The sequence below is a fragment of the Phascolarctos cinereus genome, unplaced genomic scaffold, assembly GCF_003287225.1.
Source record: "Phascolarctos cinereus isolate Bilbo 61053 unplaced genomic scaffold, phaCin_HiC Scaffold_1;HRSCAF=81, whole genome shotgun sequence".
Lineage (NCBI taxonomy): Eukaryota > Metazoa > Chordata > Mammalia > Diprotodontia > Phascolarctidae > Phascolarctos > Phascolarctos cinereus.
In genome coordinates this window covers 129722934-129740059 of record NW_027555514.1, presented here as the reverse complement: position 1 = coordinate 129740059, position 17126 = coordinate 129722934, and the positions used below count along the sequence as shown (strand labels likewise).

Sequence of the window (17126 nt, the reverse complement as noted above, 5' to 3'; positions counted from 1 at the left end):
TTCAGAGAACAAGATGTTTTGTCTTGTTTTGTTTTTTTCTTTCCAGGTGCTTTAATTCTTGACCTGAAGATAAGCCATGTTTTGCTCTATACAAAGCCTAAAAGATGCAAATGATGCATTCTTCAATATGTTTCTTGTTATAGCTTGTATCAAGAAATACAGCACGCCTAATACACTCAGTATATCAGTGGGATCAGAAAACATTACTACTCTTTGCTCTGGCACTGGTCTGTTCTGAGACTTTGAGCTGACTACTTAATTTTTCTGAGTCCTGCTTTTCACACCTGTAGAATAATGGCAGTGCTGTTAGTTTAACTCTATGGTAATAGTCTTCAAATCCACAAATTAGAAATCATGCAGTCTGCACAAATGCTAAGTATCATAACAAATATTTCATTCTGGAAAATATTAGTATTACATTCAAGCATATCAAGTTGATAGGTCGTCGGCACTGTGTCCTATTTTCAGAGTTAGATGTGTATCCCCAGGACTTAGAATAGTGCTTGGTATATAGTAGGTACTTAATAAATACTTGTCGACTTGACGATTCTTTTCTGTAAGTGAAAAACCTGAAAACTGAATTGTTCATTTAGTTGCAGGAGAGAAATTATAACATTGTAATGTGGATAAGGAGGAATTATGTCATTCATACTTGTCTGGACATCCAGGAAATACAATAGCTTTAAATTTCCATTGATTTTTCTGATTTTGACAAAATATTCATTTTATACATATTGAATCCTGATTTCCCCAAGTTGCAAGTACCTTTCCACCAAAATTACCTTGTGTTTATTTTATATATGTATATGATTGTATATTTATATAATTACATAATAATATATTATGCCTTATTTATTAGTTTATATATTTATATAATTACATAATAATATATTATGCATTATTTATTTGTATATTATATACAATATATACGTTTGCAATTTTTAGGATTTATCCTTATGTTGTCTACCCCATAAAACATAAGCTTCCACAGAGCAAGCACTATTTTATTTTTGTCTTTGTATCACCAATGACTAGCATACTGCTGGGCACATAGTAGGAACTTAATCAATTCTTGTTGATTGGTTAATCAAGTATTCCACAAGGAAATTTGATATTATTTTCTACTACTGGATTTCACAGGAATTACTGACCTAGGAGAGGTTTCACAATTTCTGACTGAAGGGATCATCATGAAAGATTTTAGTCACCCCAATGTCCTCTCACTTTTGGGAATCTGCCTTCGTAATGAAGGGTCTCCATTGGTGGTCCTGCCATACATGAAACATGGAGATCTTCGAAACTTCATAAGAAATGAGACTCATGTAAGTACTTTACTATGTCTACCAGCTGAAGAATTAGGCTCATGCAAAAACCATCAAAATAGGTCAGATTCAAAACTTTTGTGGTTAAATCTTTTAAGTTTATTTTGTCAAGGACCTTGTATTCTACTCGGAAATACAACATATATGTATATTATAGATAGATATTAAGTACTTACTATGTGCTATGCTGTGCACTGTTCAAGATGCTAAGCATGCAAATACAAGCAGTCAAAATAATCCCTATCCTCAAGAAGGCTATTTTCTAATGAGGGAAGACTATATATAAAAGGGTGCTGAAAATCAGGGAGTAAACTCCATAGTTGAATGGTGGAAAGTCCAGGAAGTACCTTGGAGGTCTGGGCCCCAGTAAGATAAAGTGAGAATACATCTGTCAGGATCAAGACACCCAGAAAAGGAGTCCAAGTTCCTGGTGGGGAAACTGGCTGTTTGAAGAGAAAATACAACCTGGGTAATCTGAAAGACTTCCCAGAAGTGGCACCTGAACTGAGATTTGAAGAGACCACCTCTGTCTTCTAGCCATAGTAGCTATTCCCCAAACTCTACACTCATCTGTCCTCTCCGTGTTTCCACACACCCTGTCCCACCTGTCTTCAATGCATTCCCTCCTTTCATGTGTCGCTTACAATTTCTAGCTTCCTTCCAGGCTCATCAGGTGCCACTTCCTACAAAAATATTTTTTGACTCCCCCCAGTTTTAGGATTCTTTCCCTCCTCAAATTGCCTTGTATTGATCCATGTACCTGTCATATATCCCAATAGAATATTAATTCCTGGGGCAGACACTATTTTTGTTTTGTCTTTGTATTTCCCAACACAGTGCACAATGCCTGGCACGTGGTAGGCTCTTAATCAAAAGGATTCTGAAAAGTGGAAATGAGAAAGGACTAATATCCCAAGCAAGGGGAATGGTCTGTGCAAATGCAGAGAGGCTGGATCTGAGGTGTACAATTCTGGGAATAATGAGCTATCCAGTTTTGCTATAGCATAAGCTTGGATGAACAAGACAATAGGAAGCAGGTCTGGAAGGGTAAATAGAACCAGATTGTGAAGGGCCTTCAGTGCTAGGCTGAGTAGTTTGTATTTTATCCTATAGGCCATAGGGAGCCACTGAAAGCTTTTGAAAAGGTAAGTAACACGATCATATTCACACACTGAGAAGATTATTTTGGAAGCATGTGGAAAATGGGTAGGCTAGGGTCGACACTGGGAGCAGGAAGACCAATTAGAAGGCTGATATAATAGTCCAAGCGAGAAGTAACAGGGATGCAAACTAAGGTGGTGACCACAAGAAATATTGTGGCCATAAAATTGCTAGGATTAGTCAATTGGATATGATGTTTAGGGAGAGTGATGTAGAGGAGAAAGTCAAGAATGACTCCAATGTTACAAATCTGGGGTACTGGGCAGCTAGTGGTGAGAGGGGAGGATAAGAGTGGAAGTTTATCAGTTCTGTCTTGGACAAGGAGATACATACAAGATGTCCAGAAGGAAATGTCAGCAGGCAGGTGATGATGTAGAAATGGAACCTAGTAGAGATTTATACTAGATGCATAGATTTAGGAGCCACCTGCACAGAGTCAAGTCAACAACAAATATGTATTAAACACCTACTATGTGTCAGATACTGTGCTAAGTGATGGGTATACAAAACAGTCCCCACCTTCGAGGAGCTCACAGTCCAATGGGAAACACAATATGTAAATCACTATGTACAAATAAGATATGCACAGAATAAAAGGTAGGATTTTAACATAAGAGATGATAATTGAAGAAATGAGAGCTAATGAGACAATAGACAATGACAGTGGTCAACTAGAGGATTCTGGCCTACTAGCCAGCTTGCTTACCCTCTAGACAGCCAACAAGTATTTATTAAGTTCCTACTATGTGCCCAGAACAGTGCTAGGCATACGTATGTAAATGCAAAGAATAAAACATTCTCTACTCTCAAGAAGCATCCATTTTAATGGATGCATTAAACCCCAGCAAGCTCAGAAAGTTTTTAAATACCCAATGAGATGAAGTGTAGGCTCACTTCCTTGGTCTCTCCTGTCAACTCTTTGGGTGAGACTCTAGCAGCAGAAAAGCTTTGCTTTTCATCCACTTTAATTTCCAAATAAAAGGTATAAACTTATTAGCATGATATCGTGAAATGAGATTTGACTCCAAGGAAACCAAAGTGCAGGTGGTAGAGAAGATCCTGTAGTCAGGCAAGAGGATAATGAATACCTAGCCTCTGGCTTTTATATGCTCATATAAGTAAGGTGAATTCACCTCTCAAGCAGCAAGGATAGCTTTTGGTACCCTGCCAAAGTCAATCAAGCAATTAATTCTTTGTGTCTATTCTGACAAGGTAATTCTCCCCCAACATGGTGAGCATGATACTCTGAAGACAAATTTTAATCTCCAAGGTTTATCACAGGGTTGAGTTCATCATGGTTCCATGAAAACTTACTGTGAATGAATTTTCACTCAGCATTGTGATTTTTTATTTTCAAAGATTGTGCTGAGAGGCAGCTAGATGACGCAGTGGATAGAGCTCCAGCCTTGGAGTCAGGAGGACCTGAGTTCAAATAGGGCCTCAGACACTTGACACTTACTAGCTGTGTGACCCTGGGCAAGTCACTTAACCCCAATTGCCTCACTGGAAAAAAAAAAAGATTGTGCTGCTGATGATGATCTTGTACATACGAAAAGTTTAATGCAGTCCTATACTGGGCCTGAAGAAAAAAGACTATTCTTTGTTTAGAGGCTGCAGGCATTATTGCAAAGCCCACCTCTATATTTAAAACTTACAAACCCAGTGATACCTTCAAAAGAGCTACCTTTTCTGATCATAACCCACCAGTGTGTTTAGTCTTTCTGCTATAGCACAGCTGTGCTCATCATTTCAATTTGTGATTTTATTTTTTTAAAATTTTGTTTAGATTACCCCACTTCATCTTATCTTACACAAGCAAATTAAGGAATCCAAAATTCTTTGCCCGTGTGCAATCTAGTTTTGAGAGTCAGTATTTCTTTACATAAGTCTCTCTTGCTCATTAACAAATAATTTTGGATCACAAGTGGTACAAATTGTTTTGTACCCAGTGGGAAAACAATAATAACTGCTACAAAATTCAGAACTCTTGAGATCAGAAATTAAGTTGATTTATCTTCTAATTATGTCCTATGTATTATAGAACCCAACAGTGAAAGATCTTATTGGTTTTGGTCTTCAAGTAGCCAAAGGTATGAAATACCTTGCAAGCAAAAAGTTTGTCCACAGAGACTTGGCAGCAAGAAATTGTATGTAAGTATAAAATGTTCCATCTGTATCTTTCAAATTATTTGAAGACTAAGTGAAACAAGGAGAAATGTAGTGGTGCTTTCCCACCCACATTTTGTGACTGTAATCATGTTGTTGTCATTATGTAAAAGGTTCTTTGTTTTTGTTACAGTTTCAATTGATGTATAAGCATCCTGTTGTAAGAATGTGGGTGGAACTTTCAGGATTTATCCACCAGAACATTAAAAGGGACTCTCTGGAGGGGGTCTTGAACAGCTGTTATATACACTTGCTTTTCTTGGTCCTTCCCACCAGTAGCCCCTAATGTTGTGGTTTTATGCTACATTAGCTTACAGAAAGGAGAACTTGATCTTCAGTATTCTGCATTATAAAAGAAAAAAAATAGTAGGCAGATACCATTTCACTGAGGCTGCCCAACTCTTGATTTGGACTTGGACTGGCTTAGTCCTACCAAAAATGGTATTTAGGAATGAATATACAAAGAACTTTATTTGTGTCTGGCTGCCTGGGCTGTATAATACAACAGTCAACAGTTAGTGATTGATTCAATAGTTTCCCATTTTATTGCACTGATTCATGATATATGGCATGAATGAATAAATTGTGTTATTAATTGCCAGCCTTGGTTTTCTGTAAATGGAACAGCTTAAGGCCTATTTTTTTTTAAAGCAACACATCCTGGATATTTGGAATTAATTTTTATTGAAACTTGATATTTTTCTTACGTACTGCATAATGTATTATAATCCTTTACTAGGAAAGAAGGATGATGTGTTCTCTCTGTACTAAACAGACTGGTCCTTGGCCAAATTGAGAATAATATAAGAAAGATGGCATAATATACACCTACTGTAGTGTAATATACCCCTTTAACCTTAACTCTAGATCTTAGTATTAATTAAAAATGACCTGTCAGAATTAATAATTGCTTTGCGTCTAAAGTTGATGTGCCAAAGTGTAAAACAGCACAAGACACAATTCTATGCCATGTCAACATCTAAGCAGCAGCAAAGGGATTTTCTTGGCACCATGTAATGAGTACTGTCATAGAGGTGGCAGGGTCAATCCATTTATGGATTTGTAATACCAATGTCATATGTACTTACTCAAGACTTCCATTTTAATTTAGTGCTAGTTAATAGATGCCAGATATGAAGAGCTCATTCCAAAAATCATAGATTTCAAATGCAAAGGCTACTTGCTACAATCCAAAGAATATTCAGTATCACTGTAAATCCATTTCTACCATTACAGATAATAATTTTTGTCATTCTGTAGGCTGGATGAAAAATTCACTGTCAAGGTTGCTGATTTTGGGCTTGCCAGAGATGTGTATGATAAAGAATATTACAGTGTGCACAATAAAACAGGAGCAAAACTGCCAGTGAAATGGATGGCTTTAGAAAGTTTGCAAACTCAGAAGTTTACTACAAAGTCAGATGTGGTAATGTACACATTTTATCTAACCTGATTATACTTTTTTTCTTATGAAATTCATATGATATATTCCTGCACCTCAGTGATTCAATTAGATTTGACCGTTGTTCTGCTAAATAAGAAGCTAGATTGTGAATTTGAATTTAAAATAAGAATGGAGATACTTTGTTAGAAATATATGAGTGTAAGTTGTCTGATAAAAACCACTTCTTGTACCTGTTCAGTTCACCTCACTACATGTAACAGTATTGTACACATGGCAGGTGTTTAAAGTCTTTGTTTAACTTAATTCTAAGTTTCTTCATATATTACCTTATTCCTCTCTGTTGCTGAAAGGGGCTCAAAGAAAATTACATTTGAAAATATCACCATTAGAATAATTGTTGGTCATGTTTCATACTACAAGAAAGAAGACAACCTAAGTAACCTAAATAAATACCCTATAGTTTTGATAGAAGGTCAGTGATGCACATGTAAATTAGCATAGGCTTTAGCTTCCCTTGCAGACCAAGCATTTGAATGTTGACATGGTATTATTTCTATAGCATATGTTTTCTTATGCTATGTGTATTTTATGGTTCATATACAAAAACTAACTCATTAGTGTGTAAGTACTGCAAATGATTACATGGAAGGAAAGGAAATAAACATTTATTAAGTGCCTGCTATGTGCCAGGCACTGTGTTATGTGCTTTACAAATATTATCTCATTTGATCCTCACATATAACCCTGGGAGATAGGTACTATTATTATCCCCATTTTACAGTTAAGGAAACTGAGACAAACAAGGGTTAAGTGACTTGCCTAGGTTTACACAGCCAGTAAATATCTGAGATCAGATTTTAGCCTCAGTCTTCCTGACACCAGGTCTAACACTTAGTCCACAGAGCCACCTAACTTCAAGATAGACCTGGATAATACCATTTAGATTAATTCAAAAACAATTGAAGTGTCAGTGAGATGTTCAGATTTGTAAAACTTCACTATGATGATTTTGAAAGCAAGCAGAAATGAGTTAATTCCCCCTTGGGACCAGCTTTGCTTGTTCTGATTAGATCAAATTAGAGCTAATGGCCCTAAAAGGTTTTTTGAGCATTTGTTTTTTTAAAACCTGGGCAAGGTCTAAGTGGATAGAGTACTGGGACTCATGTCAGAAAGACATGAGTTCAAACCTAGTCTCAGGTACCTACTGGCTGTGTGATCCTAGACAAGTCCCTATACCTGTTTACCTCAATTCTCTCATCAGTAACATGGGGATAATAATAGCAACTGCCTCCCAAGTGTTTGTAAGAATTAAGAGATAACATACGTAAAGCACTTTGCAAACCTTTCGGAACTTTGTTAAGTGGTAGCTATTATTATTATCATCATCATTATTCATAGATAGGTCTCCTATCAGCAAGTGGGAAGGTGAGAGAATAGGCTATAATTGAATGCTACTGGCCACAATTGCTTCTTTTCTTCCTCTTGCCTAATTCAGTCTTCACTCTTAAGTACTTAGAGGTATAGCTAATGCCTCTTTTATCTCTATATATACATCATTGCCTGTAAATTGCCTAGCAAGGTTGCTAGGCAAAAACATACTTTCTGGGTACTCTGTTCCATACAAGGATGCCCTGCATATCCTGATTTATGCTTATTTGAATTTTTTTACCCTGGCATATGTCCAATGGGAGAAATATGACCTGGTATATTCTTGAGTTTTCTATGAAGCACTTTGATCTCTTTGAATCAAGAAATAGCATATTATCATAAAGCCTGGTAGACCAAACATGGACTTAGGATCAAAAACTCTTGAATTTTTAATCCCAGCTTGAATTCAGATTTATTGCTGGATTTTTAGCAAGTGACTTAACCTTTTCGTGTCACTATTATCCACAGTTCTAAGATGCTGACATTCCTCATAAAAACTGTGATTTTAACCATTAGTGAAATGCATCGAAAGTAATAAGTTAAATCGTATTGCATTGCTTGGATATAGGCCGCTTCCAAGTATAGTCTCAGCTCTTAAAATAAGATGTCCTTGTGCCCAAGGTTGCACTGTCTCTATTGAAAGGAAAACGAATATGTAGGTATTTCCTGAAAAATAGTTGCACAAAATAACCATATTTAAAATTTGGGAAATTTTAAAGCATCATGCTAACTTGAAAAGAACATTTGCCTAATGAGTCTAAAGCAAGGATTCTTAATTTTTATTGTGTTATGAAATCCTTTGGTAATCTGGTGAAACATATGGACCCTTTCTTCCAAGTAATATTTTTAAATATATAAGATAAAATGCACGGGATTGTCCAATCAACATTTATAAAGTACCTACTGTGTGCCTGGCAATATGCTAAGCACTGGGGATACAATGAATAAAAAGCAAGTCAGTCCCTGCCCAGAATGAGTTTACAATCTAATGGGAAGAGATAATACATAAAAGAAGGCAGGAAAGGGAAGAAGGGAAACCAGAGGGTATCTTGTTCCATGGAGTTTAAACTAGGCAGAGTTTCTGCCTTCTAGAAAGGAAGGCATTGGGAGGAGTTTGTTACTCCACCCTCCAACCCTCCGATCAGAGACAAGAGGAAGCTAAGGGAGCAGGTGTTAGTCAAAACTTGAGCTAGCACAGCGATGAGGTGCTGAGCTTAACCTGATAGAGGCACCTTGTTCTGTGGAGTTGGAACTAAGTAGAGCAGTGGATGCAAGAGTGAAGTGAGGATTACCAAAGAAACCAGTTATATTTAATTAGTTATCAAAATTTTTTAAAATGCAAGTTCACAGACATCAAAATAAGAACCTCTAGTCTAGAATCACTGAGTCTCCATATTTCTTTTGCCTTTCCGTAATTTGTAGGAACGGGGACAGACTATACTAGCAATGAGGAGAGGACAGCAGAGTCTGAAAGAGAATACCCTGGTCAGTAAATAGGATGCCACACCAAGACAAATTCATGGAGCTTTGAGAGCTGAGGTAGATGGTAGTAAAAGAACTCCAAACAGCACCTGAAAGCCAGAGTCTGACCAAAAATAACACCTACCAAAGGGTTGCCATAGAGTATGGGGAGTTAACTCTCTCCCACAACTTATCAGCTGTTAACAGAACTCTTTTATAACGAAGGCACGCTAGCCAAGCCCCATCTGTTTCCACACAGCTACGGGCCTGGACACTGGAGAAATTTAGCATGGCAAAAATATGAAAAAGAAATGCCTTAAACCTAAACATTTAAAAGCTTGTACCAAAGCACTGCATAATGACTTTATATAATTTTAAAATTCAATAAGTTCATTTGATACAGCTTTATGCAGTAAAGCTTCCAGATTCCCCTGTGAATTAGACTACAGTGTTGGCCATTGGCCAACAATGGCAAGGCTTTGGATTTCTCAAATTCTACCATATTTTACTGTATTTTGATCAAATTTGTATGTGTAGTGGCATAACAATCAAGAGCTGTTTAACAGAATGACAGAAGAGCAAAAGAAAATGAGAACCAGCCCAAATCAACTGACTTTATAAGAAATCTCCATGTCTGGTTTTCATTTCATATCCGTACAAAAGCATAATAGAGTTTTAAAAGCACTAGATTTAGAGTGAGAAGACATGAGTTCAAATCCCTGCTGTGCTTCTTACTACCTTTGTGACCTTGAGAAAGTCACTTGAGGCATGTCTTGGAGCCTCAATTTCATTATAAAATGATAGGCCTGGACAAGATGATTTCTACAGTCCCTTCCTACTGAAAAATCCTTGTTGGCCATTATTCTTGTGGCATACAGACACACACACACACACACACACACACACACACACACACACATTTTTGGTAAACAGATAGTTCAAGGTTTTTTTTTTTAAACAGATTCATTCTCTCTTCAGAGCAATGAATCCCAAAGTGTCAATAAATATAATATTATGTTTATAGGCATAAAGAAGCTATGTCAAGGATGAGAAGTGAACATGTTTTAGAGAGGTCAGGAGTAAGGAGCAGCGAGGGAGCTTTGAGACAAAATGATACAATTCAGCTGCCCACATGAAGTAAGGGTACTTTTATGACTGCATTCATGAGAGCAAATGGCAGTAAATAGTTGGCCACAACTGAAAGATGGAGGTCCAAGCTTCTAAAAGATAATATTTAAGAAATCCCAAGGAAAAGAGAGGGTCCTTGTGTATCTTACAAACCCAGTTTTGCCAGCTTGGCAAGTCTACATGTAACAGTAGATCTCTTTGCCTTCAAAACCTTCCCATTTCTATAGAAGAGAAAATAACTTAGCAGCTTAAATTAGACTCCGACAAGTAGTTAGAACATAAAGCAATCTAACAAATGGGAAAGCTGGTAGGGAAGATTTCAGCTACAGGCAAGGAAATCTTTTCCCATACACTTGCCAATTCATACTTTCCACATAGTTGTATCACATTCCCTGATCCATCCACATCAAGATTGTATTCAAACAAATAAGCGACTCAAAAGGTGGCAGAGAGATGTGCTTTGGGAAATAAATTTCTTACCAACTCTTTCCCCCACCTCTTATGGCTCCAAGCATATGGCAGTGAGGAAACAGGGAAGTTTTCCATACTCCTATTCTGAAGGAGGAGGCAAATAAGCATTTATATAGCTCCCACTATGTGCTGGACACTGTACAAAAGCTCTTAATAAATTTATCTCATTTTATTCTCACAGCCCTGTGAGGTAGGTGCTATTATTATCCCCATTTTATAGTTGAGGAAACTAAACCAAACAGAGGTTAAGTGACTTGCCCAGGGTCACACAGTTAGTGACTTTCTAAGGTCAGATATGAACTTGGGTCTTCCTGACTCCAGGTCCGGCTCTCTGTCTACAGCATAGATAACTCCCCACTGGAAATAAATACAAGCTACTTTTTTTCTTGATATCTTACTACTTTCCCCATTCTATTAGGGGCAGCTAGATTACAGGCAGTGAATTGAAGGCTGAGCCTTGAGTCAGAAAGGCTTGAGTTCAAATTTGACCTCAGATACTAACTGTGTGACCCTGAGCAAATCACTTAACTTCTCTTTGCCTCAATTTCCCCATCTATAAAATAGAGATCATAATAGCACCTACTTCCCAGGGTTGTTGTGAGTATCAAATGAGATAATAATTTTAAAGCCCTTAGCACAATGATGGGCACATAGTAAGTGCTACATAATGGTTTGGGATTCACACTTGCTGGGAATTCAAAGTGAAGCATGAAAACTTTCTCCCATTCAAAGCTCCCTCCAAATTCTGTCTTCAGCTTGAAGACAGAATACTAGGCTCCCAGAATTTCAATAGGAGGAGGCTAAAGTAATTAGAACTGCATATTCTCCAATCCCCTTTGTCTCTCTCCACTCCTGGAACAACCCCGTGTGCATTTACAAATCTCAGATTCATGGTGCTCCATGGTGCTGTGAACTGGTCCAGTTCTTCTGAAAAGTCATTTGGAACTTTTTTTGGACTTTTTGGACATTTGGAACTATGCCCCAGAGGTTCCTAAACAGTGCATTCCCTGTGGCCCAGCAATACCACTACTAGGCCTGTAATCCAAAGAGATTAAAGAAAGAGGAAAAGGACTTGTGTCACAAAAATAATTAAATAGCAATTCTTTGAGCTATAACAGTTACAGCGGTTCTTTTAATAGCAGCAAAGTACTGGAAACTACACAGGTGACCAACAATTGGGGAATGGCTAACAAACTGGGGAATGATGAACAAATTAAACATATGGATGTAATAGAATACAATATATTGTGCTGTAAGAAATGAATAAAGAAATGGTTTCAGCCAAACCCAGATATATTTGTATTAATCAAAAGAGAGTGAAGTGAGTAGAACTGGGAGAAAAATTTATACTCTAAAATCAATATTGTAAAAATTGAAGTATTTCAAAAAGCTTAAGAATTGTGATCAATACAATGATCAATCATAATTCCATAAGTCTAATGATGAAAAATTCTATGAAAAAAAAGATGAAAAATGACAGAGAGGCGATGGACTAACATGCAGAACATGACACACTTTTGGATGTGGCCAAAGTAGGAATTTGTTTTCCTTGATTATGCTTAATTATTACATTAATTACTATTTCTGTTTTTCCCATTGGGGAGAGGGAGGAGAAAGAGAGGAGAAAAAAATTAATGCTTTGTAATTTAAAGGAAGAAAAGAAACCTAGGAAGATTTGTATGAACTGATATAAAGTGAAGTAAGCAGAACCAAGAAAACAGTTTATAAAATAACAACACTGTAAAGACAAACAACTCTGAAAAACTTAAGATCTCTGATCAATGCATGACCAGGTATAAATGATTGCAGAGGAGCAATTAAGAAAATGTGCTACCCATCCTCTAAGACAAATGGACTCCAGGTGCAGAATGAGACGTACTCTTGACATGCCCAATTTGGGAATTTGTTTTGCTTGATTATGTACATTCATTACAAGAGTTTGGTTTTGTCTCCAATGGAGAGAGAAAGGTAGAAGGCAGAGAGAATAGACTTTTGATCATTAAGGAAAAAAAATTTTTAAACAAACTGCTCCATGGGATCTACCATGTCTGCCTTCCCCTCAACCTCCATTCTAACTATTTGCCACTGAAAGCAAACAGCCCTGGTGTTATTTATCTACCAGGGTAAAGTAGAACTTTACCTACAAGGCAAAATGCATACTCCTTCACTAGATTTTTTCAGTCCCAGAGATGCAAAATAGGGAGGGCCTAAGAGCTGCAGTGAGATATCTGTCTCTAAGGGATTAGGGCCAGAATGCAGACGGTTGTTTAAAATATTGCAGTGGGAAGAATTTACTCTACCTCCCTTCCAAGAAGCAAGGGGATCGGATACACCATCTTCCAGATAGCTGGTGAGGAGGCTGTTATTACTATTACCTCTGTTATTGCTTCTACTACTACAAAACAAACAAAAAACTCAAGGGGCTTAAAGGCATGATGATGGACCAATTTGGGGGGAAAAAAATCCTATACAATACATATACAAACCTATATATGGACAAATCTAGAATTTACTTTTAATCTAGTGTGGTTAACATTAAAATTAATTTTAACACTTGGTAGTTAAATTTCCCAAAGCTGAAAACATTTGTACTAGGTAATAGATGTAACTGTATCCTTCCAGACTAAATCTCTAAAAGAATTTGGATTATTTTGTGCATTCTAACACTGTAATTGCTTTTGAAAAGTCTTTATTGCTTTATTCCTTTACTAAATAATCTAGAATACTGTGGAGCTATTCTAAGGGGAACATGTTGGTACGTTTACCAGATAAGTACTATCATATTAATCACAGGTGATATTTTAATTATTGTTTATGCTTAGAACTTTTTGAATACCTGACAAATAAATGTGTAACATATAGTTCATTTTGCCCAGTTCTGGTTCAAACATGTCATAAAATTGGTATCCTATTTTTTGCCCTCAAAGAAAATCTGCTCCTAACACAATGTGCTTGAAATGGGAGAGAGTGTGTCATTGAATGTTTAAGCTCACTCTCTCATCACTGAAATCTGGTGAGTTAGCTCACATTTCAGGTTGCATGTTCAAACCATTTTAATCTGAATTTCTCTTTCCTTGGTTTTTGTTTTTTTAGTGGTCTTTTGGAGTGCTTCTCTGGGAACTAATGACTAGAGGAGCACCTCCTTATCCTGATGTTAATACCTTTGATATAACAGTTTACTTATTGCAAGGTCGAAGGCTCTTGCAGCCTGAATACTGCCCAGATCCACTGTAAGTACTCTTTCAGAATCTTTGGTGATTGGTGTTCAATTTGGGGGAGTGGTTAGGAAGTCTTCTCTAAATGTGAATTTTTTGTTGTTGAAAGAAACCATTGCTTCCAATAATTGTTCTCTGGCTTCTCTCTGAAACAGGTATGAAGTCATGCTAAAATGCTGGCACCCAAAAGCTGAAATGCGTCCCTCCTTCTCTGAACTGGTCTCAAAGATATCAGTCATATTCTCCACATTCATTGGAGAGCATTATGTTCACGTGAATGCAACCTATGTCAATGTAAAATGTGTTGCCCCTTACCCTTCCCTTTTGTCATCCCAAGACAACGTAGACAGGGAAGTGGACACCTGACAGAGTGTACCCATAGTTCCCTGTGTGTGAGAAAGCTACCATAGTGGTAGTTCAAACAAAAGCAGATGTTCTATCCACTGTTTTTTTTTCCACTGCCTAGGGGAAAACACCATCATTTGTTTGTTGGTTTTGCCCAAAATTGCACTATTGTAAGGATTTTATATTGTGTTATTTAAATCCATGCAATTCTAGGGAGTTTTCTAACTCAACAAATTATCTGGACCAACTGCTGCTGCCTGGAATTGAAACTTGTATGACATTTGGAACATAAACTCTGACCCATTGAGTTAAAGTGTGTAGAGTTGACAAAGAATCACTGCTCCAGCTTAGCTTTAAATTGCTGGTTACGTTATAAGAATTAAAGTGACAAATTTTGAAAGTCTAATGGACCATAGTCAATCCAGAAGAGGAACTATCTTTGTGACATAGAGACCAGACTACCTATTTAGAAGTCCAATATTTCAAAAGATGTCTTTTCATGTTGTATAGGTTCTAGCATTTTTTTTTTCATTCTTAATCTTGACATTATTTTGGCCATTAGGCAAAAGTGTTCATTAAAGGACTGTTGAGTAAATTCCCTTTCTTAGGGAAGGATCATATATAATGTAGTCAAAATTTCAAAACAGCATGACACAGAATGCTTTTATAAATTAGTAGGAGTATTTGCATATTGTATATAGACAACTTTTAGATTATTTTCTTAAATAAAATAGTCCTAATGGCATATTCAGTTGTCATTTAGACATCAGCTCTCAAAAAATGATACTGTTAACATTGTGACTTAATTTGGACATTTTGGATGTTTTTTCCTGTATTTAAGAAATGCCTATTCTCTAAGAGTAAAAACTTGAGTTGTAATGATAAACATTTCTAGAGATAAATCAATATGCATCCTGAACAGAATCAGTCTGACCGGAAATTTCAGCAATTCTGCTCAACTATGGCCCTAGTTTATGGCAATTCCTGGGAGTCAGTAACCCATAAATATTTGTCCCCGATGTCCAAATGGCTTGCTCTCCATAACATCACCAACTAGTGACAAAAGAACATCCACTCATGCAATCCATTTCTGCAACTGTGCATGTAGATTTACCCAACTTATGGCCAGAAAAGTACATTTAAGAAACATATTCCTAAAGTTCTGGCCAGTTAGAATGGAGTCTAGTAGTTCTAGAATGGACCCAGGTAGTGTTTAGTTCTGTGGAATCTTGTGCCTACTACTGTATAGTGCATGTGGTATAGGATGGTTTTGTCCATGTAAACACATAGTATTATATTTTTATAAAAATGTTTATTTTTAATGACAGACACAATGTTTTGTTAGGCCACAAAATATACTGCACTGTGAACATTTCAGAAAAGGTATGTCAGACTTGGATTTATACTTTGGGGTGATTTTTTTTTAATGACTGTAAATAGAGATAAGAAAATGCACTGATTGCCAGTACACCCCACCCTCATGACATCACCTTCACTTGAGGCCAAGGGCTGGTTAGCATAGCAAACTAGAATGGAGGACATGTTACACTGAAACTGATTAACAGTTTTACTGTTCTTGTAAGAATTATTATAACCAAAAGTTCCTTGGTGAGGGTAGTAGGCAGCATCAGATCCTCTGTAGTGCAGACACATTTCACTTCAGAGGTACGTATTATATTGTATATAGTGTAGATTCAGTGAGTGTCTGCAAACTGAAAATGACAGAGCTCTGCTCTGGGACAGTAATGTATCATCTCTGCCCATCTCTTGGCTACAAACATACTTGGGACATAAAGAACTTGTGGAAGTGAAGCCCACTGATAAGGGTCGCAAACCTGTACATACATACGTGCTCGTAAAGTTACAATGTGAAAATCGTGTTTACTATTTATGAACTCTTCCTTTAATAAAGTTAACATTGTGTCTGGCACAGCCTGTAAGAGTAAGTGATTCTTGTAAGAATCTGATACTTGTCCATGCATATATACCTGCAGATGATCTGAATGGTACTTTGTATGTTTGTAATTGTTGTTCTGATATAATCATAGGAGTCGAATAAAGAGATTAACATCCTGTGTCTGCAGAGTTAGTCCTTGCTAGCCACACTCGGTTTCCTACTCTATTTACATAACAACAGAGGAATCTTAAAATTGATTTAGGATTACAAAGTCAAAATAATCTACATTATCAGGCAGTTTTTGTGCTTTGCCATCACATATAAGAACTTGCATTCTTGAGTCACAATCCATGGTTTTACCCACGAACTATCATATTTCAACTTTAAAGAAAGATGTCTTCACAGAATGGGGACACTCTTTCAATGGCTCTTGTCCTGGGCTACTGACCTGACTATATTTCTCTGTCAGGATGTGAATTTCTGGGACCACTGATTCCTACCCAAGGTCCTTGTTCTAACACAGGAAGAGCATGAATTAAATTATACAGGTCATAGTCTAGAGGTTGTGAAAGCTGTAAGCAGAGAGGTCTTCTGGACTGAAAAGAAAAGAAAGCCCATTACTCCCATGAACATTGTCTCTGTCCTGAAGGGTCCCTGCTTTTATAGGCCTTCAAACACTCTAGGAGGTTTCACCAGTAACTATACCCAGGTGTTTTCTATGCTATATTGGAAAATGGAAATTATGAGGGAAGGCTTTAGTTGCCGCTTTTCTTTCCAGTAATTTGAAGCTTCCAGACATCAGTACGCCCATGTTGAAAAAGCAAAGTGGAATGGTGGAGATGGCCATTTGTAGACTCCCAAATACAACATTTTGCTTATTTGAGAAGTGAACCCTAAATTACAAGGACTTTTGACTCATGGGTGTATCATTTAGCACTCAATTCCAGTGGTGTTTTGGTGGCCTACCAGTATACAAAGAGATAGAATGAATTGTAAGGAAACTTCTTTGAAAAGTTATACTTGAGAACCTGAATTTCATCTTACACCATCATTTCCATTCCAAGAAGTATGTAAAGAAATAGAATTGAGTATATTATCATACCTAAAAATAATTATTCTTGGCCATA

At 36.9% G+C, this 17126-nt stretch overlaps 1 protein-coding gene across 1 annotated transcript in view; it reads left to right on the top strand.

Annotated features, from left to right (window-relative positions):
* The window catches only part of MET (MET proto-oncogene, receptor tyrosine kinase), a 151835-nt gene extending 135658 nt beyond the window's left edge, over positions 1-16177 (top strand). The window contains exons 17-21 of the mRNA XM_020979317.2: positions 1141-1322; positions 4525-4634; positions 5910-6075; positions 13636-13772; positions 13913-16177. Coding sequence (XP_020834976.1) covers positions 1141-1322; positions 4525-4634; positions 5910-6075; positions 13636-13772; positions 13913-14123 — 806 coding nt within the window. The 3' untranslated portion in view covers positions 14124-16177. The remainder of the gene's footprint in view (positions 1-1140; positions 1323-4524; positions 4635-5909; positions 6076-13635; positions 13773-13912) is intronic.
* The last annotated feature ends 949 nt before the right edge of the window (positions 16178-17126 follow it).